The sequence below is a fragment of the Monodelphis domestica genome, chromosome 1, assembly GCF_027887165.1.
Source record: "Monodelphis domestica isolate mMonDom1 chromosome 1, mMonDom1.pri, whole genome shotgun sequence".
NCBI lineage: Eukaryota > Metazoa > Chordata > Mammalia > Didelphimorphia > Didelphidae > Monodelphis > Monodelphis domestica.
In genome coordinates this window covers 184,749,417-184,777,156 of record NC_077227.1, presented here as the reverse complement: position 1 = coordinate 184,777,156, position 27,740 = coordinate 184,749,417, and the positions used below count along the sequence as shown (strand labels likewise).

General features: G+C 34.9%; 1 protein-coding gene and 1 pseudogene across 2 annotated transcripts in view; both read left to right on the top strand.

Moving 5' to 3' along the window:
* The window catches only part of FAM227B (family with sequence similarity 227 member B), a 319,277-nt gene that overhangs the window by 77,087 nt on the left and 214,450 nt on the right, over positions 1 to 27,740 (top strand). For both annotated transcript variants that reach the window (XM_056810170.1, XM_056810172.1), the window contains 3 exons: positions 5,752 to 5,850; positions 12,629 to 12,730; positions 18,848 to 18,974. In XM_056810170.1, coding sequence (XP_056666148.1) covers positions 5,752 to 5,850; positions 12,629 to 12,730; positions 18,848 to 18,974 — 328 coding nt within the window. The remainder of the gene's footprint in view (positions 1 to 5,751; positions 5,851 to 12,628; positions 12,731 to 18,847; positions 18,975 to 27,740) is intronic.
* Positions 9,011 to 9,087, top strand: LOC130456784 (U2 spliceosomal RNA; annotated as a pseudogene).

Below are 27,740 nucleotides of genomic sequence, written 5' to 3'. Positions count from 1 at the left end.
GAACAAACAGTTCTCAGAAGAAGAAATTAAAATTATCCATAGACATATGAAAAAATGCTCCAAATCACTACTGATTAGAGAAATGTGCAGTAAAATATTTTTGAGATACTACCTCACTCCTACTAGATTGGCTAAGATGACTAAAAAGGAAAATGACAATACGTCTTCTATCATGACTTGAGCAATATGAAAATATGTATTACATGAAAATATAGGTGTAACCTATATCAGAATATTTTACTGCCTCAGGAAGGAGGAGAGGGAGGGAGAGAAAAAAATCTGAATTTTAAAATGTCAAAAAGTGTTTCTACATGTAACTTAAAAACAAAAATGAGAAAAAGACAATCATTAGGAACTATTTTGCCAAATTATATATGAGTAAATCTGATCACCTAAGTGAAATGGATATTTACAAAAATATAAATTACTTAGATTAACAGAAGAGGAAATAGAATATTTAAATAATTCCATCACAGAAAAATAAATTGAACAAACCATCAGGGATAGATGGATACAAGTGAATTCTTTCAAACATTTGAAAAACAATTCATCCCAATACTATATAAATTATTTGGAAATATAGGCAAAGAAGGAGTCCAGCCAAATTTCTTTTATGGTGCTGATGCCTAAACCAGGAAAAGCAAAAGCAAAGAAAGAAAATTGTAGACCAATTTCCTTAATGAATATAGTTGCAAAATTTTAAACAAAATACTAGCAAGAAGACTACAGCAATAAGCCACCAGGATCATTCACTGTGATGAGGTAGGAGTTATATACCAGGAACACAAGGCTGGTACAATATTAGGAAAACTATCAACACAGTTGACCATATCAGTAACGAAACTGACAGGAATCACATGATTATCTCACTAGATGCAGAAAAAACTTTTTACAACAGCCAATCCTTATAAAGAAGAAAAGAAAAGAAAACATTGGAGTAAAAAGAGCTTTCTTTGAAGTGATAAAGAGTACATATCTAAAACCATCAAACATTATCTTTAATGGAAGAAAAGTAAAATTCTTCCCAATAAAATCAGAGATAAAGCAAGAATGCCCGTCATTTCCACTATTATTCAATTTTCTACTGGAAACACTAGCTAAGGCAATAAGAGAAGAAAAAGAAATGGAAGGCAATGAGGAGACTAAACAATCACTCTTTGCACATGATATGATGGCATCCTTAGAGAATCCTAGAGAATTAACTAAAAAACTAGTTTAAATAATAATTTTAGCTAAGTTGCAGGACACAAAATTAACCCACATATATCATCAGCATTTCCATATATTATCAACAAAGACTAGCAGCAAGAGATAAAAAGAGAACTTCCATTTAAAGTAACCCTAGACAGTATAAATACCTAGAATTACACTTACCAAGACAAACACAGGGACACAATTACAAAACACTTTTCACACAAATAAGATCTAAACAATTGGGGAAATGTCCATTGCTGAAAGGTAGACCAAGCCAATATAATAAAAATAACAATTTGGTGGTTTTTTTAGCAAAGTAGCAGCATGCAAAATAAGTCCATAAAAATAACATTTTTAAATAGCAATAACAGAATTAAAGAGGAATAGTAGTAAGGACTGACGCATTTTTTTAAGTACAAAATGCATCAAATGTCTGAAAGTCAATCTATTTTGAAAAATTTAAGAGAAAACTGTCCCCTGCTCACTACCTGTGTTCCTCATGCCCATGGGATGATGGCAACTAAGTACCACAATAGATAGTATTGGACCTGGAATTAAAAGGACCTGAGTACAAATCTTAACTAAGCCCCTTAATATCTGTGTGACTGTGGGCAAGCCACTTAATCTCTGCCTGCCTCATTTTCCTCAACCATAAAATAAGGATAATAATAGTCCCTTTCTCACAAGGTTGTCATAGAATAAATTAGAAAATAGTTATAAAGTGATTAGTATAGTGCCTGACAAAACCCAAGAGCTTAATAAATACTTACTCACTTCTCTTCTCCTTCCCTCTCCCAACCCAAAAGCCAACCCTTTCTTTCCCTTTCCACAATCAAATTCTCACTTCAGAGCAAACTTTTTTTTCATCTTGACTCTCTTCCTTTACATTCTTTTCATCTATTAGCCCTCACTGGGACCTGGTTGCCTTTGACAGTATTACCTCCCTAAAATGCTCTTCCTCCTCATCTCTTCCTCCTGGATTCCAGGACTCCTTTCCTTCAAGTCTCAGCTAACATCACAATCTCTTCAAGAATCCTTTCCCAAACCTTCTTAATCTTATTGTTTTCTCTCTTAGTTTACCCTCCATTTATATTGTGTACATATATATATGTGTGTGTGTGTGTATATATATATAAATATATATATATATATATATATATATATATATATATATATATATATATATATATATATATATATATATATTACACAGTGACTTCCATGGTATATCTCCAGCAGACTGAGCTCTTTGAGAACAGGGACCATTTTTTTTTTTTGCGTTTCTTCACATGTAAACCTCATGCTTAATATAGTGCCTGGCATAGAGTAGGTGCTAGCTGATGTTTTGTAGTATATTTGCCCCCAGGGCATTTCCCCCCAAGTAGTACCTGGTTCACCATCTTATTCTCATCTTCAACTCTTGCCTTACTCTAAGAAACTTTAATATTCAAGTAGATATTCTCTTGACTCTCCCTCAGCCAAACATAGGCACATAACTAAACACACTAGATCTTTGCCATTACTCACAAGTAGTTCACTCCCCTAATTAGAAACTCTTGCATTCTCTTTTCTGACCAAAACTTTCTATTCTTCTTAGTCTCTTCTGCTTCACTTCTCCTAACCTGTTCTTGGCACTAATTGAGACCTCTAGATCTTTTCACCCCTCAATTCTAACTTTGATTTCCTCTCCAATCTCCACTGAAATTATCAGTCATTTCATCTCTTTTCTTGCTAAACTGAAGACCTGGATTGTTCATTACTCTAGCTATCAAACTACTGACCAAAGCTGGAGGAAATCCCACAAGCATGTTACCTAGGTACATGATAAATTCATATTGTCTAACCTCTACTGAATTCTCACTGCAGAAGGGAAGTCTTTTAAGTCTTTATTAGTTTTTTCCCATCTCACTTCATACCAAAACTATATAAATATAGAACTATTAATATAAACTCTTATGCGTATGTTTTCTCCCCCTTTAGAACAAGTTCCTTGAATTCAGGGACAATTTTGTTTTTCTTTTGTATCCCAGTGTCTAGCACAGTACCTGACACATAGTAGGTACTTACTTTTGATTGATTAAAAGTCTTCTAATTTTACAGTGCAGAAGTATCAGAGACCTAACATCACACATGGCAAGTAGTAGAAATATTGTAATAATGCAGGACCTTTGACTCTGAATTCAGTGCCCTTCCCATTATATTGTTTGTTCTGGAATAAATTGCTTTCATGATTGAAGCCATTCAAAATCTAGTTTTCCATGATTTTTCCTTTCTTCCTGTTAACCGTCTTTATGTTCTTTCTATTTAAGACAGACCAGACATTTAAGTGTTCCCTATACATAGCATTCTGTTTGCTACAAGGATATGCTGGTAAATATTTAAAAACCAGCTGGGCATTTGGATTGGGATGAGGATGTATTCACAATACAATTTAAAGTTTAATCTGCATTATTAACATTCTCACCATTCCTTTCTTAAGTGTAAACAGCTAATAAAGCCATAAATCAAGTCCTGATTTATATAGTGTTTTTGTAGTATAAATGCTCACATTGTAAATTTAACAGCCTCATCAGATGCTTAGAGTTGCTTTTAGCACATCCCTAATTCTCCTACCTCCATGCCTTTGTATGAAGTCCTCTTATCTAGAGTTCACTTTCTTCTCACCTCTGTTTTACAGAATCCCAAGCATCCTTCAAAACACAGCTCTTACAAAAAGATTTTCCTATCTTCCCACCCCCTGCCAGTGATTAGTACTTTTTTCCTTTTTAAAATTACTTGTTATTTATTTCCTTGCATATATACAGTAGGTCCCTGTATCCACAGGGGCATACTTTCCAAGACCTACACTAGATGACCAAAACCACAGATATAAACAAATACCTGCTATCCCCATATATTTGTACATATGTGCATATTGTTAAGTTTAATTGACAAATTATAGACATGGCCATTATTAGCATTAAATACAGTAACAATAAAGTACTTTATAGATTATTATATAATAACATACAGCAGTCCCTTCTTATCTGTGGAGGATACATTCTAAGACCTCCAGTGGTTGTCTAAAGCCCCAGACAGTTCTTGATTTAACTTTTAACTTTTATCACTACATTAACATGTTCTCTCTCCTTATTGCTTGACACTCCATGATTCACCACGACTACTTTCCAATCCGAACACGGGCAGAAAATTCTCCAAGTGAAAACAAAGAACTTGTGTATGGAGAGACCCCTGCAGTGGACAGACTGCAGCCACAGACTTAGAGACCTTGAACTTTATGCCAGACCCATCCCTTACCCAGCAGCAACCCCCTTACTGCCTACCTCCTTTTCCTGGAATGACAGAGCTTAACTAAAAGCACAGAAAATGAAACCACAGAGAAGGGGGGACTACTATATCTGATTTGCTCTACCTTCCACCAGAACATAAGCTTTTGGAGGACAGTGATAAGATATTTCCTGTCTTTATACACCCACCATCTAAGAACAATACCTTCCACATAGTAGATAATTGGTTTTTTTAATTAAATTATAATTCTTATAATTTAATAGAGGGAAAAACATGTATAAATCTAAAAGTGGTGCTAGGGTGTGGTGCTTCACTGGTTAGCAGGCTGACTGGGCCAACAGTTACTTTTAGTCCCCTCTTTCCCCCCATCCTTATGTGGGACAAGCTGCTCTACCTCTTAGGTGGGACTTTTCAGCTATATTCTGGAGCTCTTTCCTAGGAGGAGTTCTCTTCTTGAACCATACCCAGGGAAAATTGTAAAAGTCCTAGCTAGTCACAATCTCTCCATAGTCATCACTAATTCATTCATTGCTCGGAGAAATTGTGTATAAGTATTAATTTTCTGACTTGAGACTTCTAAAAATGAATAAGTATTTCTCTCTGTGCCTGTGTCTTTCCCTCCAGTTCTCTCTCTGTCTCCCTTACCCATCCCTCTCTTTCTCTCTCTCTGTCTGTCTTTCTGTCTCTCTCTGCCTCTCTGCCTCTCTCTTTCTCTGTCTGTCTCTCTCTGTGTCTCTCTGTGTCTGTCTCTCTTTCTCTCTCTCTTTGTCTCTGATTCTGTCTCTCTCCACTGTGTCTCTCTCGCTCTCTGTCTCTCTCTGTTTCTCTCTGTCTCTCTGTCGCTCTATCTTTGTTTCTCTCTGTGTGTCTTTCTGGCTATGTCTCTCTCTCTGTCTGCCTCTCTCTTTTTTTTTGTTAGTCCCTCCTCTCTTTCTCCGCCACCCCCCCATCCATTTTCCATTTTCTCTCCCTTTCCCCACCTTTTATCTGAGACTACATGGCAACATTATCTTCTATCTCTTAGTGATCTGGCCCATACAATTAATATTTTCAGATTATTGTATATGTAGTAAAACTATAATTTCTTCTGGAGTTTTGGAGCAAAAAATTGTACTCTCAGAGGTCCTGACACCTAAGGTCTGCTCAGGTCAGAGAGCCATAACTGAACTATAGTTTAAGATATGCATTACATTAAACATATTGGATATAAAAATGTATTAATGTTTTTATTATATTTTTTCATTTGATCTATTCATATTTTTTCCACAGAGAAAGAGTTTTAAAATTTGGTTACCTTTGCTACTCTCAGAGTCATCTATTGAGCTCTTAAAAGATGCCTTTTGGTGGTGGTTTCTACATAAGTTCAAGGTATAGCAATTTCTTTTTATTTTAACTTTTCTTTTGTCCACTTAAAGTGTTCCTATTATGTATTTATCTCTCCTTTCCCCTGCCCCCTGCTGAAAAATAAATAAACAACTCATAACAAATATGCAGTGTCTAGTAAAACAAATTACCCCATTGGCCATGTCCAAAAATGTGTCTTTCTGCATTTTCAGTCCCTTACATCTCTGGCAGGAGGTGGGTGATATATCTAATTTTCCGACTTCTGGACTTCTGGCTTATCATTGCATTGATCAGAGTTTTTATGTCTTTCAAAATTTCTTTTCTTTGTAATGTTGATGTTATGGTATGTTCTTCTAGTTCTTCTCATTTCACTATATATCAGTTCACAGGATTCTCCCCAGTTTCCTCTGAATCTATCCCTTTTGTCATTTTTTATAGCACAGTAATATTCTTTTACATGAACAGACTATTATTTGTTTAACCATTTTTCTAGTAGATAATTACCTTCCCTTGGTTTCCAGTTTTTTACTGCTATAAAGAGAACTACCATAATTTTTAATATACCTTCTTTTTTTTCCTCCCTAAATATTGTTTCCACAAAGGCTGCCATAACATAAACATTTTTCCTAGATGCCTTCCACAGAGAACAATTCTTTGGTATACTAATGGGGAAACATTGTTTAAAGTCTGGAATTCCCCTGGGGGGTGAAGGTTTTAAATTTGGCATTTAGAAATCCCACATTCAGCTTTCTAAAAGTAAATCTGAAAAAGATTTGTGAAGCCAAGTAGATTGCTATAAATAAAGCGATAGCCCCCCTGTTTTCAAATTCATGAATCTATTTTAAGATTTTAAATGTTTCTCCCCCATAAAGAAATTAGAAAGATGTCACTTCTCCATCTCAATCTTGCAGACTAGCTCAAAAGAAGATGATCCTGCAAAGAAAGAACAGAATATAAGTTTTATCTGACTCCCATTAAAGCACATAGCTGTCACTGTACAATTGCTACACAAGTTTAATGGTTCATTACTTTCAAGGATTTAACCTGTGACCACAGATAATTAGAATGTCTCTCCCCAGTTTAATAATATTAGCAGATACCACAGCCTTTCCTCTTCCCCTTTATTCCCTCTAAATCAGTTGTCTTCTGAGTGTTCTGAAACATACACTTAACTCTACCTAGATAGTGAGTATAACCACTTAAAGTCCCCACTCTCACCCACCAAAGACAGAGGGCATATCGGGTATTAAACAGACTAATTACCTGATTCATGTTTTGAGTCACCCCACCTTCATCAGGATTGAGTAAGAGACATATCAACTTATTAGACGAGCTCAGTTTGATGAGAGGGAAATTCTCTCACCACATTCATTATGACAACATAGTTTGGATGTAGACTGCATTGCTGAAGAAAAGAATAGAGGTTGAATTCAATGGTCCCTTCCAAAGTTATGTTCTATCATATTATTTAGTTATTCATTACCAGACTAAAATAAACCATAATTCACAATACTTCTTTTCTGTCATAATCCCTTAGAAATCATTTTCATTATTTTTTGCAAGGATTAAAACACTGACAAATGCATATATCCATTAGCTATCAGTCAAATCATGTGTAACAGTACATAAAGTGCTAGCCTTGGCATCAGGAAAACCAGAGTTAAAATCCTGAGACACACACTTGCCACATGGTCCTGAATAAGTCACTTAATCTTTTATGTGTATGTGTATGGACAATTAGCTGGTGCAATGGATGGGTACCAGGTCTGAAGTCAGAAAGATTCATCCTCCTGAATTCAAATCTGGCCTCCTAACTGTATGACACTGGGGTAGTCACTTAACCTTGTATGCCTCAGTTCTTCATCTGTAAAATGAACTGGAGAAAGGAATGTCAAACCTTTACAGGATCTTTGCCAAGAAAACCTTGGCAACGATTTAGGACAGGCTTGAGGGGGAGAGGAGAGACAGAGAGAGAGAGAGAGAGAAAGAGAGAAAGAGAGAGAGACAGAGAGAGACAGAGAGAGACAGAGAGAGACAGAGAGAGACAGAGAGACAGAGAGACAGAGACAGAGACAGAGAGAGACAGAGAGAGAAACAGAGAGAGACAGAGAGAGACAGAGAGAGAGACAGAGAGAGACAGAGAGCATATAGACATTTAGGAGATACTTGATCCCCCAAATTAGTCAGTCATTATGATACTAAACACAGTATTGGCTTATATTAATATATAACAATATTAGTGAAAGTATTTGCATGGTTTTTACATATTTTCATAAATCTCTTTAACATCTGCTTTAATAGAAGTCAGTTTTTTCAAATCTACTTCTGCATTCAAACTTTTTGCAATATGTTGTTTTGGTTGAACAGTTTTAACAGAAAATTAACATCTTATTATAAATTTTAAAATAGTTTTGACCCTTTTTGACCCCCAGGAATCTGTGTGCTACATTTTGAGAGCCACTGCTCTAGATAATAATATAAGACTATTCAATATAGAGAAGATATAGACTTGGGTTGGTAGAGGAAATTTACTCATTGTTTCAACTAATTATTAATTGACTTTCCAGGTTCTTTAAATATATCATCAAATGATCTACAAAATTGTTTTCTCATTAACTATATTTATTCCTTCCATTTCTTTTTTTTTTGCCATAGCTAACATTTGTGGTATAATATTGGACAACAATAGTAATAAAAGACATCTTTGCTTCTCCCCCTCATCTTAAAAGTTTCTAGTTTATCCTCATTGTCTATTGTATATCCTCATTGCTCTTGGCTTTAGATAGATACTAGTTATCAATTTTTTAAAAAAATTCATTCATTCCTATGTTTTATAGTGCTTTTAATAAGAATGGGTTTTGTGTTTTTTCTGCATTAGTTTATATGATCATATGACTTTTGTTATTGATTTGGTCAATTAGGCTTATAATTTTCTTAATATTCAATGAATTCTGCATTTCTGATATAAATCCCAACTGATTATATGATCTTTGTGTCATAGTCTCCTAGGTAATATTTTGTTTAGAACTTTTGTATCAATATTCATTAGGGAAATTGGTCTATAGTTTTCTTTCTCTGTTTTTGCTCATCCTGATTTAGGTAATGAAACCATATTTTTGTCATAGAAGGAAATTGATATGACTCCTTTAGTTGTTTTTCAAACTCTTTATATAGCATCAACATGATCATTTCTCTGCCTTTTGGCTAAGATCAAGTGTAGTATTAACATTAACTATTTTTAAAATGTTTGGCAGAATTTATTTATAAATTCATTTGATTTCATGGTATTTTTCTTACGGAGCTCATTTAAGTATTGTTCAATTTCTTTTTCCAAATTAGGGTTATTTAAATATTCTATTCCTTCTGCTTATCAGGGTAATTTGTATATTTGTAAATATTATCTATTTCATCTAGATTGTCAGTTTTATTGGTATAAAGTTGGATAAAATGGCTTCTAAAATTAGTTTAATTTCATTTACATTGCTGATACATTCATATTTCTTATTTTTTATATTAGTAATTTGGTTTTCTTCTTTCTACTTTTAAATCAGATTAGCCATTCTTGATCTATTTTATTGTTTTTTAATAAAAAATCTTAGTTTTATTTATTTGATTTTTTATTTTCAGTTTTATTAATCTCATTTTATATTTAAGAATTTTATTTTGATGTTTAATTACAGGTTTTTAATGTGTTGTTTTTTTGTGTTTTTTAGTTGCATGACCAATTAATTGATCTATTCTTTTTCTATTTTTCTATTTTTCTTTTTCTTTCTATTTCTTATTTCTTATTTCTTTCTATTTCTATTTCTTTCTATTTCTTATTCTTTCCATTTCTAATTTTCTATTTATTAGTGTTTGGAGGTATAAAATTTCCCCTATATTATTTTTGGCTGTATCCCAAAAATTATTTTGTCTCATTGTTGTCATTTTTTAAATGAAATTATTGGTTGTTTCTATGATTTGGTCTTTGGCCCACTCATTCTTTAGAATTAAATTATTATTATAGTCTCCAACTAATTTTAACCTATGCTTCAAAAGCTCTTTATTGAACATAATTTTTAGCTCATTATACTTTGAAAAGGGTGAATTTAATATTACTGCTTTTCTGGTTTTGCTTATGAGGTCTATATACCCTAATATATGGTCAGTTTTCATTAAGGTTCCAGATACAGCTAAGAAATAAATATACACCTTGTCCCCATGTTCATTAGTCCCCAAATGTCTATCATATTTAAATTTTCTAAAATCTGTTTATCTCTTTAACTTCTTATTTATTCTCTGGTTAGATTTCTCTAGGCCTCTGATAATATAGTTTTACTATTTATTTCTTCCTACAACTCATTTAACTTTTCCTACAAGAATGTATAAGCTGTGCCTTATAGTGCTTATATGTTTCGTATTGATAGTACTTCATTGTCTATAGTCTATTTGGGAGGGGAATATTTCTCTTAATGATTATTTTAATTAAATTTTTGTTTTTGTTTTGTATGAAATAATGGTCAAGAACAGTGCCTTTTAAAATTTGAACTGAAACACAATAGACTTGGGTCTGTCCTTATTTTAATTATGTGTGTTGGCTCTCCATTTCAAGTGTGTCTCTTGTAAACAATAAAGTGTTTTATTCTGGTTTCCAATTCATTCTGCTCTCTACTTCCATTTTATGGATAAATTAATCCTATTCACATCCACAGTTATAATACCTAACTAGCTATTTTCTTCCATCCTATTCTATTCTATTTGTTTTTCCCTTTTTAATCTTGTCCCCTCTATGAAAGGGTTTGTTTGTTTTTTTGCTTCTGACCATTGCCTTCATAATCTATCATCCCTTCTATCACCTAATCCCTTTCTGTTAACCCCTTTTCCTCCCCTTCCTAACTCCTTTTTAGGTAAAATTAATTTCTATACCCAACTATGTGTGTATCTACTCTCCTCTCCTTGAATAAGTTCAAATGAAAGTGACATTTAAGCATTATCCACTCTTCATTTTCTCTTCCATTGCAAAATCTTCCTTGCGTAATTTTATATAATTTTTAACATTCTTTCTCTCTTCCTCCCAATGTATGGCACTTCCTTACCCTTGAATACTTTTTTTGATATCATCTCAATATAATAGACTCAAAGCCATACCCTCTGTAGAAGTAGACTCTTTCTACCTGTCCTGATGATGATAATCTTAGAGATTACAGTTATCATTTTCCCTCATGGAAACATAAAGAGTTTTTCCTTGTTAAATCTCTTTTGCTTTATCACTCCTATTCACCTTTAAGGGCTTCTCTTAAGTCTTCTGTGTGAATGTCAAATTTTCTGCTCAACTCTTGTCTTTTCATCAGGAATGCATAAAAATCCTTTATTTTACTAGATGTCTACTTTTTCCTCTGTAGTATTATACTTCATTTTACTGCATATATTATTTTTGGTTTCAGTCTTAACCCCTTTGCCATCTAGAAAATCATATTGCAAACACTTCACTCCAATATTGGCTCCACAATATTCAAATTCTTCTTGATTGCTTACACTATTTTTTCCTTTACCTGGAAACTCTGGATTTTTGGCTACAATATTCCTGGAAGTTTTCATTTGGTAATTTCTTTTAGTAGGGGACATGGATTTTTTCAGTTTCTATTTTATTCTTGGTATTGGGATATCTGGACAAATTTCCTGGAAATTTCTTGTAGTATGTCTAGGATTTTTTAAAATCATGGCTTTCAGATAGTTCTTAAATCATCTTTCCTTGTTATATTTTTCAGGTCAATTGTTTTTTCCTATGAGAGATTTCAGATTTTATTCTACTTTTTCAATCTTTTGACTCTTATTGTTTATCGATGTCTTGTGGAGTTGTTAACTTCCACCTGACCAAATCTAATTTTTAAGGAATTATGTTCACACTTCTTTTACTATTTGATCAATTCTGAATTTTAGGACATTCTTTTGTTCAGGAATTTTGTACGCCTTTTACCAACCTCTTAATTCTCTCTTCATAATTTTCTCATATAGCACTCATTTCTTTCAATTTTCCATCTGATTTTTATTTTTTTCTCTTTTAAAAATCTCTCTTCTCGGGGCAGCTGGGTAGCTCAGTGGATTGAGAGCCAGGCCTAGAGACGGGAGGTCCTAGGTTCAAACTGAGCCTCAGACACTTCCCAGCTGTGTGACCCTGGGCAAGTCACTTGACCCCCATTGCTTAGCCCTTACCACTCTTCTGCCTTGGAGCCAATACACAGTATTGACTCCAAGACAGAAGGTAAGGGTTTAAAAAAAATCTCTCTTCTTATCTCTTCCAAGCCTTCTTATTGGACTGGTGTCCAGTCCATATTTTCTTTGAGGTTTTGTGGTTGATTTTCCCTATGTGACAAGAAAAGGAAATATCTATATCTATTTTTTGTTTTCTATTTCTATTTTGTTTTCATTTTTAAGATTTAAACTTTTTATCTTTAATATTAGGCTATTTAACCTCTTTTTTCAAAGTCTCTCTGAAATAACAATAAAGAAGTTATAAATTGAATTAAACAGTTTAATGATTTCAATTTTGCTTCTTGTTTAATTGTCTATTCATAGCCTGTACAACTAACAATTACTCTCTCATCCTACTAGATTCCAAGACACTGGCATCTCCTCAGCTACTTATAATAATGAAGCAAAAAAAAAAACGTCTTAAATTACATCAAAGTTTAAAATAATTTCAAATGATTGTTTGGCAGAAATATCTAAATTTCTTACTTCTATATAACCATTTCACCCATTATTAATCTATAAATATTTTATAACCTAATGGCTAATTTTCTTAAATGTTTCTTTTTTTAAGCCTAATCAATGTGACCAAGATCACTTGTTTGATAGGATTTCAGAAAATTATGTGTCATTCATCGTGAGAGTGCCGAACTATGAGAAAGATACTTTTTTTAAGGTAAAAGTCATATAGAAGTTAATTAGTTGTGCTGATTAATTTTGAACATTAACAAAGAAGATAACTAATTTTGAAAGGGATTCTTTCTAGCATGTAAGATAAAATGTGTGGTTTATCATTAGCTTTCATTGAATAAATGTTAGTAATGTCAAGACTTCATGAATAAGTGTTATAATAATGTAGTAAACCACACTGGATACTTTGTCTAATGCCTACAAAGTATCCCAGTTCTCCTCCTTAAAGGAAAGCTCAAGTTTGAATTTTCCTTCACTGGGCTCAGTGCATAAACTAACTTGGAGAGTCTTGTATACAAATATACCTATTTTATTTATATTCTAGAGGTTAAATATAAGGATTAATAAAAATAAGGATGCCTTAACACTAAGGGAACCAAATTTCCACCTACTCCTCTTTTGTCGCAAGACGAAATTCTTGTGATCTTGGGAATTCACCCAAGCTATTCTACTACTTCTTATTCTGACTAAAAATCCCAAAACTATCTAAACAAACTAACAAAATCCTTATATAAGTTCAGGTATCTATATCTTAAAGTTGTATCCAAATTATTAAAAAAGTGAGGCTAAAATGGCTGAAGCTCAATGAAGCTGAGCTGTGACTCTGAAGAGACACTCAGAGTTCAAAACAGACAGGATCTCCTTGGTCTTCCTTCAAATCAACAATTGTATCATTGGTAGATGGTAAGAGTTTCTCTTCCCAGTGTTTTCCAAAGTGTTCAAAGGAAAAACTCTAAGATATAGCAGATTTTCCTCCTTTCCTCTCAAACCCAAGTCTGTGGTGAGAGAGAGAGAGAGAGAGAGAGAGAGAGAGAGAGAGAGAGAGAGAGAGAGAGAGAGAGAGAGAGAGAGAGAGAGACAGCTAGGTAACTCTTTCTTCATCCAGGACTAATTCCCTCTTCTTACATTCTAAAACCTTCCACAGAATTCTTTGCATGAGCCTCTCTGAAATCGTTTAGATAATACTCCAGATTTCTTAATTTATCATTCTATATCTTATCAAATATATATATTTTAATCTCATTCTTATATGGATAAATTTTTATAATGTTTCATGCTGAACTGCATGTCAGAATTAAGTATTCTTTCTGAATTTTGATCACCCATTTAGAAATGTAGTTTTATTTGAAAAACAATCACTAGGACTATGGAGAATAAATGTTGGCCAATTTATTTATCTTTATACTAGCATTCACTAATTAGGTATTTATTTCGACCTTTCAGATGCATCTTTTGAGGCATAGAAATAATACAAATGTATGTAACATATTATGGTTGAAGACCAAACACTGGCATCTTCAGCAATGAAAAATAATGGACAAGTTAATTAATATTAAGCATTTATTTATCAGATCAATAGATTATATATGGTTTAAGCATTTCTGCTGTCAAGATTAAATTTAAGATGGTTCCACTATGAATAAGACCACTAGTGCCATGGATAAGTGTAAATTGCCTACGATTTCCACAGATAACATTTACATATAAAACTTCTTGTCAAATATTGTATTTTGATCCATATAATAGGTCTTTAAAAAATAGTTGTTCTTTAAAATACTATTTAAAATTTTTATGCTAAGTATAAAAATTGGTTTAATCTTTAACAACTCTTCACTTGTAATTATAAATCCAGTATAATTAGTGGTTACACATATATTTGTATTATATATATTTTTTTTAAATTGCTTAGTATATCAGATAGAGTAAATTTGAAGTTCAGAAGACCTGGCCTCTAGTTTTACCTCTGAAAATTGTCAACAATAGTTTGATCTTGACAAACCCTTAATTTCTCAATAGTCTATCCATCTCTTTAAGGTTATATGTTGTGGAGAAGGTTCTGATCTACACTGAGAGGAAGTTACCTTTTCTAGTGATATCAAAGATCCAGTCCCCAACCCAATTTGTAGCTGTTTTTATAATAATAGATTTAAATGGAATTTTATAATGTATATTCATACATTTATGAATACAGAATTTTATAATAGTAAAAATAAATAGTTATGATGGTTTTGTTGTTAGAAAATATTGAAGGTTCTTTTATACAGTAATTAACATTAATAATTTTGATGCCTAGTAAGATACATTAACTTTTAGAGATGACTAAAATATTATTGACATAATACAATGATTATCAGTCCTCTTTTGATATCTAGACAATAGGTCAATACATCCATTAAATTAATTTTGCTTGTATGTTGCTCCAGACAGTTGAAAAATATTTTTAATAACCACTATATATAGATTTGGAAAAATTTAGAACTAAACCTTCACCATCATCTGTTCCAACCTCCTCATTTTTTACATTCTGAAGTCCACAGAAATGAGACAACTTTCTTAAAGTCATCCAACTTGTGTTAGAGTTGAGATACAAACCCAGGACCTCTGATCCTCAGTTCATTGATCATTCTAATAGATCATACTGACTCCCTGTCAATCAGTCAATAAGCATTTATTAACCATCTATTTTTTAATGTGTGGTTTTTGCCGTTTTAGTAGTTTTTCAGTCATATCTGCATCCTTATAATCCCTTTGGGGGGTTTTCTTGACAAAGATATTGGAGTGGTTTGCTATTTTCTTTCTAACAACGCAACCACCAGGACTGGTTCGACAAGAACAACACTGCTATTGAAGACCTATTGAGCAAAAAGAACAAAGCATTTCTGGAGTGGCAAAATAACCCAAACTCTGCTCCTAAAAAGGACAGATTCAAGTTTCTCTAAGTCATGGCACAGTGTGAGATCAGGAAGATGCAAGACCAATGATGGGAAAAAAAGGCAGAAGAAATTCAGTGCTTTGCTGATACAAAAAACTACAATTTTTCAGTGCCCTCAAGACTGTCTATGGGCCATTAAAACCCACCACCACTCCCTTGCTATCCTCTGATGGTGACACTCTCATAAAAGATAAAAAAGGCATCAGCAACAGGTGGAAAGAACACTTCAGTCAGCTCTTCAACCGACCCTCTTCAGTCGACCTTGACCAGATCCCCCAAAACCGCACCATTGAACAACTCCCTCCTTCAATAGAGGAAGTCCAAAAAGCCATTAAACAAATGAGTGCAGGCAAGGCACCAGGTAAAGATGGGATCCAAACTGAGGTGTACAAGGCCTTAAATGGAAAGGCACTCCAGGCATTCCACATAGTGCTGACCAACATATGAGAAGAGGAAGACATGCCCCCAGAACTCAGAGATGCCTCCATCGGAGCCCTATACAAGAACAAAGGTGCACGAGCAGCCTGTGACAACTACAGAGGCATCTCACTACTCTCCACTGCTGGAAAGATCCTTGCTGGTGTTATACTCAACAGACTCCTGTTATCTGTTTCAGAGAAGAACCTGTCTGAATCACAATGTGGCTTCCGACCAGATCACAGCACCATCGACATGGTCTTCACGGTGAGGCAAATGCAGGAAAAATGCCTTGAGCAGAACCTGAGTCTCTACATTGTCTTCATAGACCTGATGAAGGTGTTCAACACAGTGAACAGGGATGCATTGTGGGTGATCCTTAGCGAGCTCGGTTGCCCAGCAAAATTCGTCAAACTAATCCAGCTCTTTCATGTCGACATGACAGGGAAAGTCCTATCTGGTGGAGAGACTTCCAATCGCTTCAACATCTCCAATGGCATGAAACAAGGCTGCGTCCTTGCTCCGGTGCTATTCAACCTATTCTTCATCCAGGTATTACGACATGCTGTGATGGATCTAGACCTGGGCATCTACATCAAATACCAACTGGATGGCTCACTATTCGACCTTCGCAGCCTGACTGCAAAAACAAAGACAACAGAGAGACTCATCCTGGAAGCTCTCTTTGCAGATGACTGTGCTCTCATGGCCCACCAAGAAAATCATCTCCAAACCATTGTGGACAGGTTCTCGACCGCAACAAAACTGTTTGGCCTGACTATCAGCCTCAGAAAAACTGAGGTGCTGTTCCAGCCTGCACCAGGGAGGCCAACTAACCAGCCATGCATTACAATCGAAAGCACGCAGCTTTCCAACATCAACACTTTCAAATACCTGGGCAGCACTATCGCCAACAACGGGTCCCTAGACCTCGAGATCAATGCCAGGATCCAAAAGGCCAGCCAGGCACTGGGGCAGCTGCGCTCCAAAGTCCTCCAACACAGCATGTAAGCACTGCGACGAAGCTCAAAGTGTACAATGCAGTGGTCCTCAGCTCACTCCTGTACGGTTGCGAGACATGGACACTGTACTGGAAGCACATGAAACAGCTGGAGCAATTCCACCAATGCTCCCTCCGGTCAATCATGAGGATCTGATGGCAGGACCGAATCACCAACTGGGAAGTCCTTGACAGAGCCAACTCCACCAGCATCGAAGTCATGGTCCTCCAAACCCAGCTACGATGGTCTGGACATGTCATCCGCATGGACCCACAGCGAATTCCAAGACAGGTATTCTATGGTGAACTGTCAGCTGGACTCAGGAAATAAGACCGACCAAAGAAAAGATTCAGGGATCAGCTAAAGTCCGACTTGAAGTGGGCTGGCATTACACCAAAGCAACTAGAACTCTCTGCCTCTGTCAGAAGCAGCTGGCGAACCCACATTAACCATGCCGCCACCTTTGAAGATGAGCGACATCGACGTCTTGCCGCTGTGTGTGAACGCCGACACCAGGCCACAACCACACCTCCCGTAACAACTGGCGTCCCATGCCCCATGTGCCTCAAACTTTGCACCTCAGCCTTTGGACTCCAAAGCCACATGAGGGTACACCGTAGATGAAAACACACAAAGACAATAGTCATTCTCAGTCACCGAGAGACTACCACTATTAATGTGTTAGTGATACACTATATACACATATATAGTATATGTGTGTATGTAGACAACATATATGTGATAAATTGGAGATAAAAAGAAAGCCTTTAGCATTAAATAGGATTAGAAAAAAATTTCTTATAGAAGTTGGAATTTTAGCTGAAACTTGGAGGAACCAGTAAACCTAGGCAGTAAAGATGAAGAAGAAGAATTCTAGGTATGGGGGACAAATATTGAAAATGAGAATTCTAAGCATAAAAAATAATTGAATCCATGAAGCCAATAAGATCTCTTAACAAAATAATATGAAGATAGAAAAGAAGAGTGCTGGCAATAGAGTCCAGGAGCACACCCACAATTAGAATGCTTGATCTAAACAGGGATTCAGTAAGGAGGCTGAGATATATTCACAAAAATAGGAAATCCAAGAGAGTATCAAGGAGCGAAATGTGGTTGACAGTGTTAAAGGATGCAGAAAATTAAATGTGTGTGTGTGTATGGCTATTATTTTGGTGATTAAGATATTGATAACTTTGGAGAGAGCAGTTCCAGTTGAATGATGAAGTCAGAAAATCAGACTATACAAAGTTAAGAAGAGAATGAATGGAAAGGCAATGTAGGTATTGATTATAGATGCTCAAGAAGTTTAGCCACAAAATGATGGGATGAATGTATCAAGTGAAAAATTTTTAAGGATGGAGAATACGTAAGCATGTTTGTAGATAGGATGGAAACAAACAATAGACAAAGACAAACTGGAAATAAATTAGATATTATGGATGATAGAAGATCAAGATGCTGAAGAAGACAATGGAATAGAATCAAAGGCACATGTAGAAAAATTTGATTTGGCACAGGGAAAAGTCACCTCTTCATATAAAACAGAAGTGAAAGAAATGGTGATAGTAGGCATCTAAGTAACACAAGATTAAGAGGAAGATAGAATAAAGAAATTTTGCTGAATGGTTGGTCTCAACTTTTTCAATAAAATATGATAATTTAACTCTCTGGTAATAAGGAGGAAGGACTATGAACATATTTAAATTATATTCTTAAGCAATTACCCATCCTTTTCTTGGTCATTACTTTTACCCTTCCCTAATACCAAATTATTCCAAGAACTTATTTTTTAAAAAAGTAAACAAAGTGACATATTTTTTTCCATATTTCCCACCTTCAGAGGAGGCTTAAGTCAGTTTTGAATTGCCCCCAAATGGGAAATTTGAGTAAGTGTTAAAAAAAAAGACCACTATAATGTATTGCCTAGATAAACCTACCTTTTATAATTGTTACTCTGTTTATATTTTGATAGCTTTATCCTGACTGTTTGTCACAAGCCATCTATACAATATTCCAGGAAGCATTTCCAGATTCTTCTCATCTATTTGATGATGAATTTAAAGAAGAACTAGTGACAACCATTTTTCAGTGGGTGACAGGTACTCCGATATTATTTAAATATCGACATTTTCCATTGATTGACAACAGTTTCAAAATAGTCATTATACTTAATTTCCATGACAAGATCAAGACATGAAAAGATGAATTTATCATTAACCATAGAAGCCAAATGTTATAATCTGTTCAATTTTCAAATGACCAATAAGATAGAGGCACTTACATAGTGTATTGCATGTATTGCTTTCTTTGAAGACCTTTAGGGATGGTCTAATCCCAGAGATGATCTAAACCAGGGAAGAGTCTAAACCAGTGGTGTCAAACTCAGATATAAATGGAGGCCACTAAAGCATACAACATAGATCCCTGTGGACTATATATTGACTTCATTTTAAAATGTAATATTTTCTATGTTGTATTGTTAAATAGTACCCAATTACTTTTCACATTTATTCAGGCCACTCTCGGGAGGTAGCCCCACAGAACATGTGTTTGACACCTCTGGCCTAAACCAGAGACCCCACCTAATAGTAAATCAAGATTTCTTGGTATATTCGAAACCTTACTTTGTTCATATCTCAACCAATCACTATAATCTTGCCTCCATTACTTCCAGTCTATGAAGTTTGATTGGATTCCCAGTGAGAAGGAGGAGACTACTGAAATCATAGCCCCCTCCATTCCTCAAAGATCTTCATGTCAATACACCATACTGCCCCAACCCCAATATGATCACCATTATTATCACTGCCATATTTATTGTGATCTCAAGGCTTTGAGAAAAAGATAAACTAATTACTTTTACATCATAGTTGGAATTTTTGATTTAAACAATATTTTGGAGTTTCTTTGAAGAGTGATCTATAGAATTTGCCAAAACTTTGACCACATTTCACCAGCAAACCACAAGCATTCTTGGTTGCCATATCACTCTGCTGACTCATTTAGACCTGGTTATCAACAAAAATCCAGAACTTTTCAGATGAAGTCTGGTGAAATAAAAAGAATTAGGTGTCACCCCCATTCTACTTCAAGGACTGAATGTATTTAGCAGTGGTCAGTCATTTACAATTTAAATTTTAATTAGAATCTCTAGATAAGAACTGTAATGTATGTCTGAATGAAGGACTGTAAATAGGCATAACACCAGCCTTTTCTTTTAGAAATGAGGTGGTTGAGAGATAAAATAAAAAAGACAGTCAACTACTTTTTGCCTCATTTGAAGCCCTATTTACAATAGAATATTAACTAAGGTATGTAGCTATTACTCTGATATGTTTGAAGGGAGAATTGTAATATAATAGATAAAAGGTCAGCTTTAGTGCTAGGAAGATGTGGGTTTAGACCCATTCTCTAACATATTTTGGCCTTATGACAAATGAGTAAACCACTTAAACTCTCAGTGCCTCAGGCACCTTTCTGAGATCACAAATTACAAACAAATTGTTAGTCTGCTACCCACACCAATGAAATCACAAAAAAAAATAATAATAATAAATTAAAAGTAATAAAATTTTAAAGCAGTAACCTAATTTCAGTTTGCCTTTAAGGCATAGATGCTATTTTTATGATTTGACTTTCTTTGGGTAGATCACATCCTTTCCCTAAAATTCTTATCCCAAACTGAAGAAGACTTAAGTATGTATCCAGCTGTAAGCACACACTTGTTGTGTAGGCTCTGACATTTATTAACTGTATAACCATTGTCAAGTCCTGTCACTACCTTCCCTGAACACGAGTCAACTCATTGATAATTGTTGTTCAGTCATTTCAGTCAGGTCTGACTCTTCATGACCCCATTTGGGGATTTCTTGGCCATTTCCCTCTCTAGCTCATTTTACAGATGAGAAAATAGAGACAGAGTTATTAAGTGACTTGGCCAGGATCATACAGCTAGTAAGTATCTCAGGTGAAATTTAAACTATGGTCTTCCTGACTCCAGGCCCAGAACTCTCTCCACTGGGCCCCCTCTCTGTCTCATCTACAAAAGGATGATACTAAAATGTTTTACCTATCTCACAGGATTGAAAATTTTAAAAAGTGATTTGTAAACATTAAATGTGCAATAATTGCAAGTTATTTTTATTGTTTTGGTTATTAATACATTCCTTGTCTTTGTTGTATTACATTCTTTTCAGTCACTGCCCCAAATTTCACTTGCATATTAGAGACCTGAGTATTCCAGGTTCAAGATATTCTAGATACACATTCCTAAAACTATGGCTCATGAGCCCCCACCAGGACATTCACATTTGAAAGCCCTTTAGAACTTTGTCCCTTCCTGTTTTATTGTTCATTCATCTGTCATGTCCAACTCTTCCTGACCCCATTTGGGTTTGTCTTTGTTTTTTTGGCAAAGATACTAGAGTGGTTTGCCACTTTATTATTCAGGTCATTATACAGATAAGGTATTGAAGCAAATAAGGTTAAGTGATTTGACCAGGGTCACATAGCTACTTAGTGTCTAAGGTTAGATTTTAACTCAGGAAGATGAGTCTTCCTGACCTCAGGTACAGCACTTTTCCATCTTGTCAACTAGTTTCTCAGATCCTTTTGTACTAGTTCTCTTATACATTGTATCCCAATGCTCTCTCCCCTCCTACATAATTATATGATCCATTGGCACTGACCTTGCTAATTCATTTTTTCATTTTTATTTTTTCAATTAAATGTAGAAGCATTTTTAACAATTGTTTTCTGACACTTTGCAATTCAGATTCTCTCCCTCGCTTCCCTTTCCCCAAGGCAGTAAATAATATATAGATTATACCAATGCTTTCATGCAAAATACATATTTCTTTATTCCCCATGACATGACTAAAGGTGCATATCACATATACAATTAAAAAAAAACCATGAAGGAAATAAACCGAAAGATGGCATGCTTTGATTTTCATTCATATTCCAACAGTTCCTTCTTTAGCTGTGGATAACATTTTTTTATCATGATTTTCTTTGGGTTATCTTGGACCCTTGCTTTGCTGATGTAATATTTCTATTATTGTATACATTCTTCTCCTGGTTATGCTCACTTCACTTTGCATGATAGGTCATAAAAGTCTTTCCATGTTTTTCTAAACTCAATCATTTCTTATGTTAATATGTTTTCATTTCTTATGGCACAATAGTTTTCCATTTCAACCATATACCACAACTTGTTGAGCCATTCCTCAATTGATGGGCATCCCCTCACATTTCAACTTGTCATTAAATTTAAAAAAAGAGCCACTAAAAATATTTTTGTACAAATAGGTTTTTTTCTTCTATCTCTGATCTATTGGGGTTACAGACTCAATAGTGATATTACTAGGTCAAAGGGTATTCACAGTTTTATAACCCTTTGGGCAGAGTTCCATATTGCTCTTCAGAATAAGTATATCAATTCACAGTTCCACCAACAGTGCATTAGTTTCCTAATTTTCCCATATCCCCTCCAACATTTATCATTTTTTATTTTGTTCCTATTAGCCACTTTGATAGGTGTGTTAAGAGAGTTTTTCTTAATTTCTCCCTTTTTCTATTTAAGAGGCAAGGGAGTAAAAAGATTTCTGAGTTAGAGCCTCCCCAGCCCCTACTGTGCAAACTGTCAGTTAGTGACAGGTAGAAGGGTGTAGCTGAGAGTCAGTTATGGCTGGCTTGGAGAGGGTTTGGTTTTTTTGGGAGGTTGTTCTCTGGGTCTCCTGGAGAGAATAGTGTGTGGCCTGCTCTCACTGGGACTGTGAGGAGTCAGAAAAATGGATTTAAGGCCTTAACAGCCTTATTGATTATTGATTATCTTGGGTATATAGGTAGATAGATATTGAGTATATTATTAGATAGTCAGAGTAGAAAATTTAAGCCAGAGCCTGGCTCTGACAGAAGACACTGTCCTCAAAGGCAGATTAATTTAGGGTTTTCTAGAACATTTTTAGTTAGGATTGGGATCTTAGGTATAGTTATAAGCTATTAGAAGATTACTCTCACTTTCCTCCTTTTGTTTCCTACCCATATTTTCCTAATAATAAACTGTGTTTTGTGTTTAAGAAACTGCTCTCCTTACTTTTGTTCAAACTCTTACCCCAAAAATATAACCCTTCATAGCCTGGGGAGCCAGCTAGGAGTTTGATTAATCTATTGATCTTTTGTTATTTCCAATGTTAGGAAAAGAATAGGAGTGTAACAATGGTGCTTTTTTTTTTATGATTAGACCTTTCAGGTATTCCAATGATTCTTAGATCATCTCTCCTGGATCTATTTTCCTAATCAGTTAGTTTTCTGGGGAGGAATTTCAGATTCTCTTCTCTTTTTTTCCATTCTTTTGCTTTTGTCTTATTGTTTCCTAATGCTTTATGGATTCATTAGCTTCCATTTATTCAACTCCAAATTTTTGGTATTTTTTCCCCTTGAGTTTTTGTGTTTGCATTTCTATTTGGCCTATTTTAAGCTTTAGGAAGCTGTTTTCTTCAATGTTTTTTTTTTAACATTCAAATTTTATTTTATTTTTCTCCAGTTACATGTAAAGATAGTTTCCATTTTTCAAAGAATATTGAGTCTTGAATTCTTTCCTCCCCTCCTTTCCCTCTCTTTTGAGATGATAAATACTTTCATATAGATTTTACATGTGCAATCATGTAAAATATATTTCTATAGCAATTCTTTTGTGAAAGAAAACTCAAATTGAAAAAAAATTAATGTGAAAAATATTTGCTTTGCTTTGGATTCATATTCAGTTCTTTTTCTCTGGAAGGAGATGACCTTCTTTAGCATGAATCCTTGGGGAAGCATTGGATCACTGCATTGATGATAATAGCTGTTATTTACAGTTGTTCATTGAAAAGTATTCCTATCACTGTACAATATTCTCCTCATTCTTCTTATTTCACTCTGTTTTAGTTCATTTAAGTCTTTCTAGGGTTTTCTGTGCACCTCCTGCTTTTCATTTCTTACAGCACAATAATATTCCATTTCAGTCATATACTATGTTGATGGGTATCTGCTCTCTTTTCAAATCTTTGACCCTCTAAAAAGAGCTGCTTTAAATATTTTTGTACATATAGGTCCTTCCCCTTTTTGTTGTGTTTTTTTTTTTTTATCTCTAGGACATAAACATAGTAATGGTATACTGTTTTATAGGCCTTTGGGCCTATGTCCAAATTATTCTCCTGAATAATCCAATCAGTTCACAACTCCCCCATCAATGTCTTCATGTCCCAGCTTTCCCATATTCCCTTCAAGTTTTGTCATTTTCCTTTTCTGTCATAATAGCCAATCTGATAGATATAGGGTGGTACCACAGAATTATTTTAATTTGCATTTTTCTAAATAATAGTGATTTAGAGCATTTTTTGCATTACCATAGAAAGCCTTAATTACTTTGAGACCTACTTGTTCATAGCCCCTAACAATTTATCAATTGGGAAATGACTTGTATTCTTATATATTCAATTCATTTTTCTATGTATTTGAGAGGCCTTTATTAGAGAGACTTATAAAATATTTTACACTATTATGATTATTGTGTATTACTTTCTATCCTACTTAGTCCTGATTAGTTTCTGATCCCCACCTCCCCGAATTTGCCCTCTTTTCTATTAGCCCCTCTCCCTTTCCCTTCCTAGTTTCTTGTATGGTAAGATAGCTTTCTGTACTCCATTGATTGTGTATGTTCTTCCCTCATTGAGCCAATTCTGATGAGATTAAGGTTCACATGCTCTCCTCTCCACCTCCCCCATCATGGCCTCCACTGTGAATGTTCTTTCATATCAAATAATTTGCCCCATTCTATTTTTCCCTTCCTCCACATCCCAATGCATTCCTTTTTCATGCCTTAATTTTATTTTATTATCTGTATAATCCCATATTATTCAATTCATGCCCTCACCCTCTGCCTATATATGCTACTTCTGACTATTCTAATGATGACAAGGTTCTTTGGCATTATAAGAATTATTTTTCCAGGTAGGAATGTACACAGTTTAACCTTATTAAATGTCTTTTGATTTCTCTTTCCTGTTACCTTTTTATGATTCTCTTGAGTTTTGCATTTGCATCAAATTTCCTATTCACCTCTGATGTTTTCATCAGGAATGCTTGAAAGTCCTCTATTTCATTGATAACCCATTTTCCCCCCTGAAGGATTATGCTCAGTTTTGCTGAGTAAGTAATTCTTGGTTGAAGTTCTAGATCAGTAATGATGAATCTTTTAGAGACCGAGTGCCCAAAATGCAACCCTCATGCTGCATGCAAGGCCTCCAGCTTTATCCCAGACAGGAGAAGGAAAGAAGGGCTCCTACTGGACTGCTGGGCAGTGATGTGAGAAATGTCCTCAGGCATGGAGAAGGGGAAGGGAGCAGCCCCCTCTGGCATGTATGCCATAGGTTCCCCAATATGGTCCTAGATCCTTTGCCCTCTGGAATATCATATTCCAAGCCCTCTGATCATTTTATGTAGAAGTAGCTAACTCTTGTGTTATCCTAACTATGGCTCCATGATATTTGAATTGTTTATTTTTGACTGCTTACATTATTTTCATCCTGAGTTTCAGAGTTTAGCTATAATATTCCTGGGAGTTATCCTTTGGGGATCTTTTTCAGGAGGTGGTTGGTGGATTCTTTCAGTTTCTCTTTTGTCCTCTGATTTTAGAATATCAGGGCAGTTTTCCTTCATGATTTCTTGAAAGATAATATCTAATCTCTTTTTTTATCATGCCTTTCAGATGGTACAATAATTCTTAAATTATCTCTCCTCGATTTATTTTCTAGGTCAGTTGTTTTTCCTATGATATATTTCATATTTCCTTCTATTTTTTTAATTCTTTTGATTTTGATTGTTTCTTGATGCCTCATGGAGTCATTAGCTTCCACATGCCCAATTATAATTTTTAAGACATGATTTCTTGAGTGAACTTTTGCAGCTCCTTTTCCATTGAGCCAGTTATACTTTGTAAGAAGTTCTTTTCCTCACTGAATTTTTTGTACTTCTTTTTCCAAAGGTTCAGTTCTATTTTTCAAGAAAATTTTCTCTTCAGTACATTTTTGTATAGTTTTTTCCCATTTTCTCCAATTCTGCTCTTTTAAGTTTTTCTCTTCTTTTGAATTTTTATGCCTCTTTTGCCAACTGACCTACTCTTTTTTTTAAGATATTAATTTCTTCAGTATTTTTTGTCTCCTATACAAATTTTTTCCACGATTTTCATTTATCATTCTCATTTCTTTTCCCATTTTTCTTCTACCTCTCTTATTTGATTTTTCAATCCTTTTTGAGCTTATCCATTAATTCTTTTGGGGTTGAGAGTAATTAATATTTTTCTTGGAGGCTTTGGATATTGTAGTTTTGACTTTATTTTCTTCTGAGTTTAAGTCTACCCTGTCACCAAAATGAATATTTTTGTTGTTCCTTTTTTTTCCTATGATTTGCTCTTTTTCTTCTCTTTTAGTTTAAAAATGGTAAAATTGGGCTCTTTAACTGTGGTGAAGGGAGCAGTATTCCTAGATTCAGGTTCTTTGTGTAACTGCCTCCAGGACTGGCACTGGTGATCTATCTGCTTTCTATTCTTCCAAAGTGGTATGATATATGGAGAGCTTTGAGTAACACCAAGCACTCTTTTACCCCTTGTAACTTTGACCATCATCCTTTACTCTCCTGTGCAATTTCTGGTGTATGTAGTATTCCTCCTTACCCTGAGACTACACTCCAGGGCTGTGACGTAGTTATTATTGGCAATGCAACAAAGCGTTTTGCAGTCAGAGCCAGCAAAGAAACCCCTGTAATCTTCATTTGAGCAATTATTTGGGTTGAGAGGTTTGGAAGCTTTAGCTGATGCTTCAACTATGCCCCAAACCTGTTGCCTCAGTGGGGCCTAACCTGGCACGCTACGCTTCACTTCCACCCTGATGCACTAGATCAGCAGTTCTCAACCTCTCAATTTGTAGCAATGAGAATACATAATGCATATCAGGTATTTACATTCCAAATCATAACTGTAGCAAAATTATAGTTTTGAGGTAGCCACCAAAATAATTTTTTGGTTTGGGGTCACTGCAACATGAAGAACTGTATTGCAGGGTCACGGCATTAGAAAGGTTGAGAACCACTGCACTAGATCCTATACCAGCTTTCTAAGTTATTTTGACCTGAAAAATTACTTTACCTTCACCTTTTGTGAGTTATGCTGCTCCAGAATTTGTTTTGAGGCATTACATCATTCTTTTTTGGAGGATAATTTGGTAGAAATCAGATTGGTCCCTGTGCCTTCCCTGCCATCTTGGCTGTGCCCCACCACAGTATTCTATGGTTCTTTTTTAGCCTCCATTTCCATTTGGCCCATTCTATTTCTTAATTTGATGAATCTTTCTACATTTCTTTTATTATTTGATTTTTTCAAGTTCTTTTCAAATTCTTCCTAGAGATCTTTTGAAACCTGACATGATCCTCACTTCCTTTTGAGACTTCATATGCTTGCTTTTCATCATAGTCTTCTTGAGTTTATATTTTGATCTTCCCTGTCACTAAAGTAACTTTCTAAGGTTAAGCTTTTTCTTTGCTTTTTGAACATTTTTCTAATCATTATTTTCTTTTCCCCTTATTACCTTGTCTATTTATTGAGTTTTTGCTCTGCTCCTGGAGTAAAGGAAGCACTGGCACAAGTTTGCAGTTTAGCCTTTTCTGATGCTTGAGGTAGGTCTGGCTGTCTTTGTTGGTTGGCTTCTTATGAAGAGTCTTACAGCAGGGTGTTTGTTTTTTCAGTTGGATTCCACTTCCCCTGTCTTTGGTTTTCCTGTTGTCTCCTGTGTTGGGCTGTTCCCCATTCTGCCCTTTTGTTACTTCAG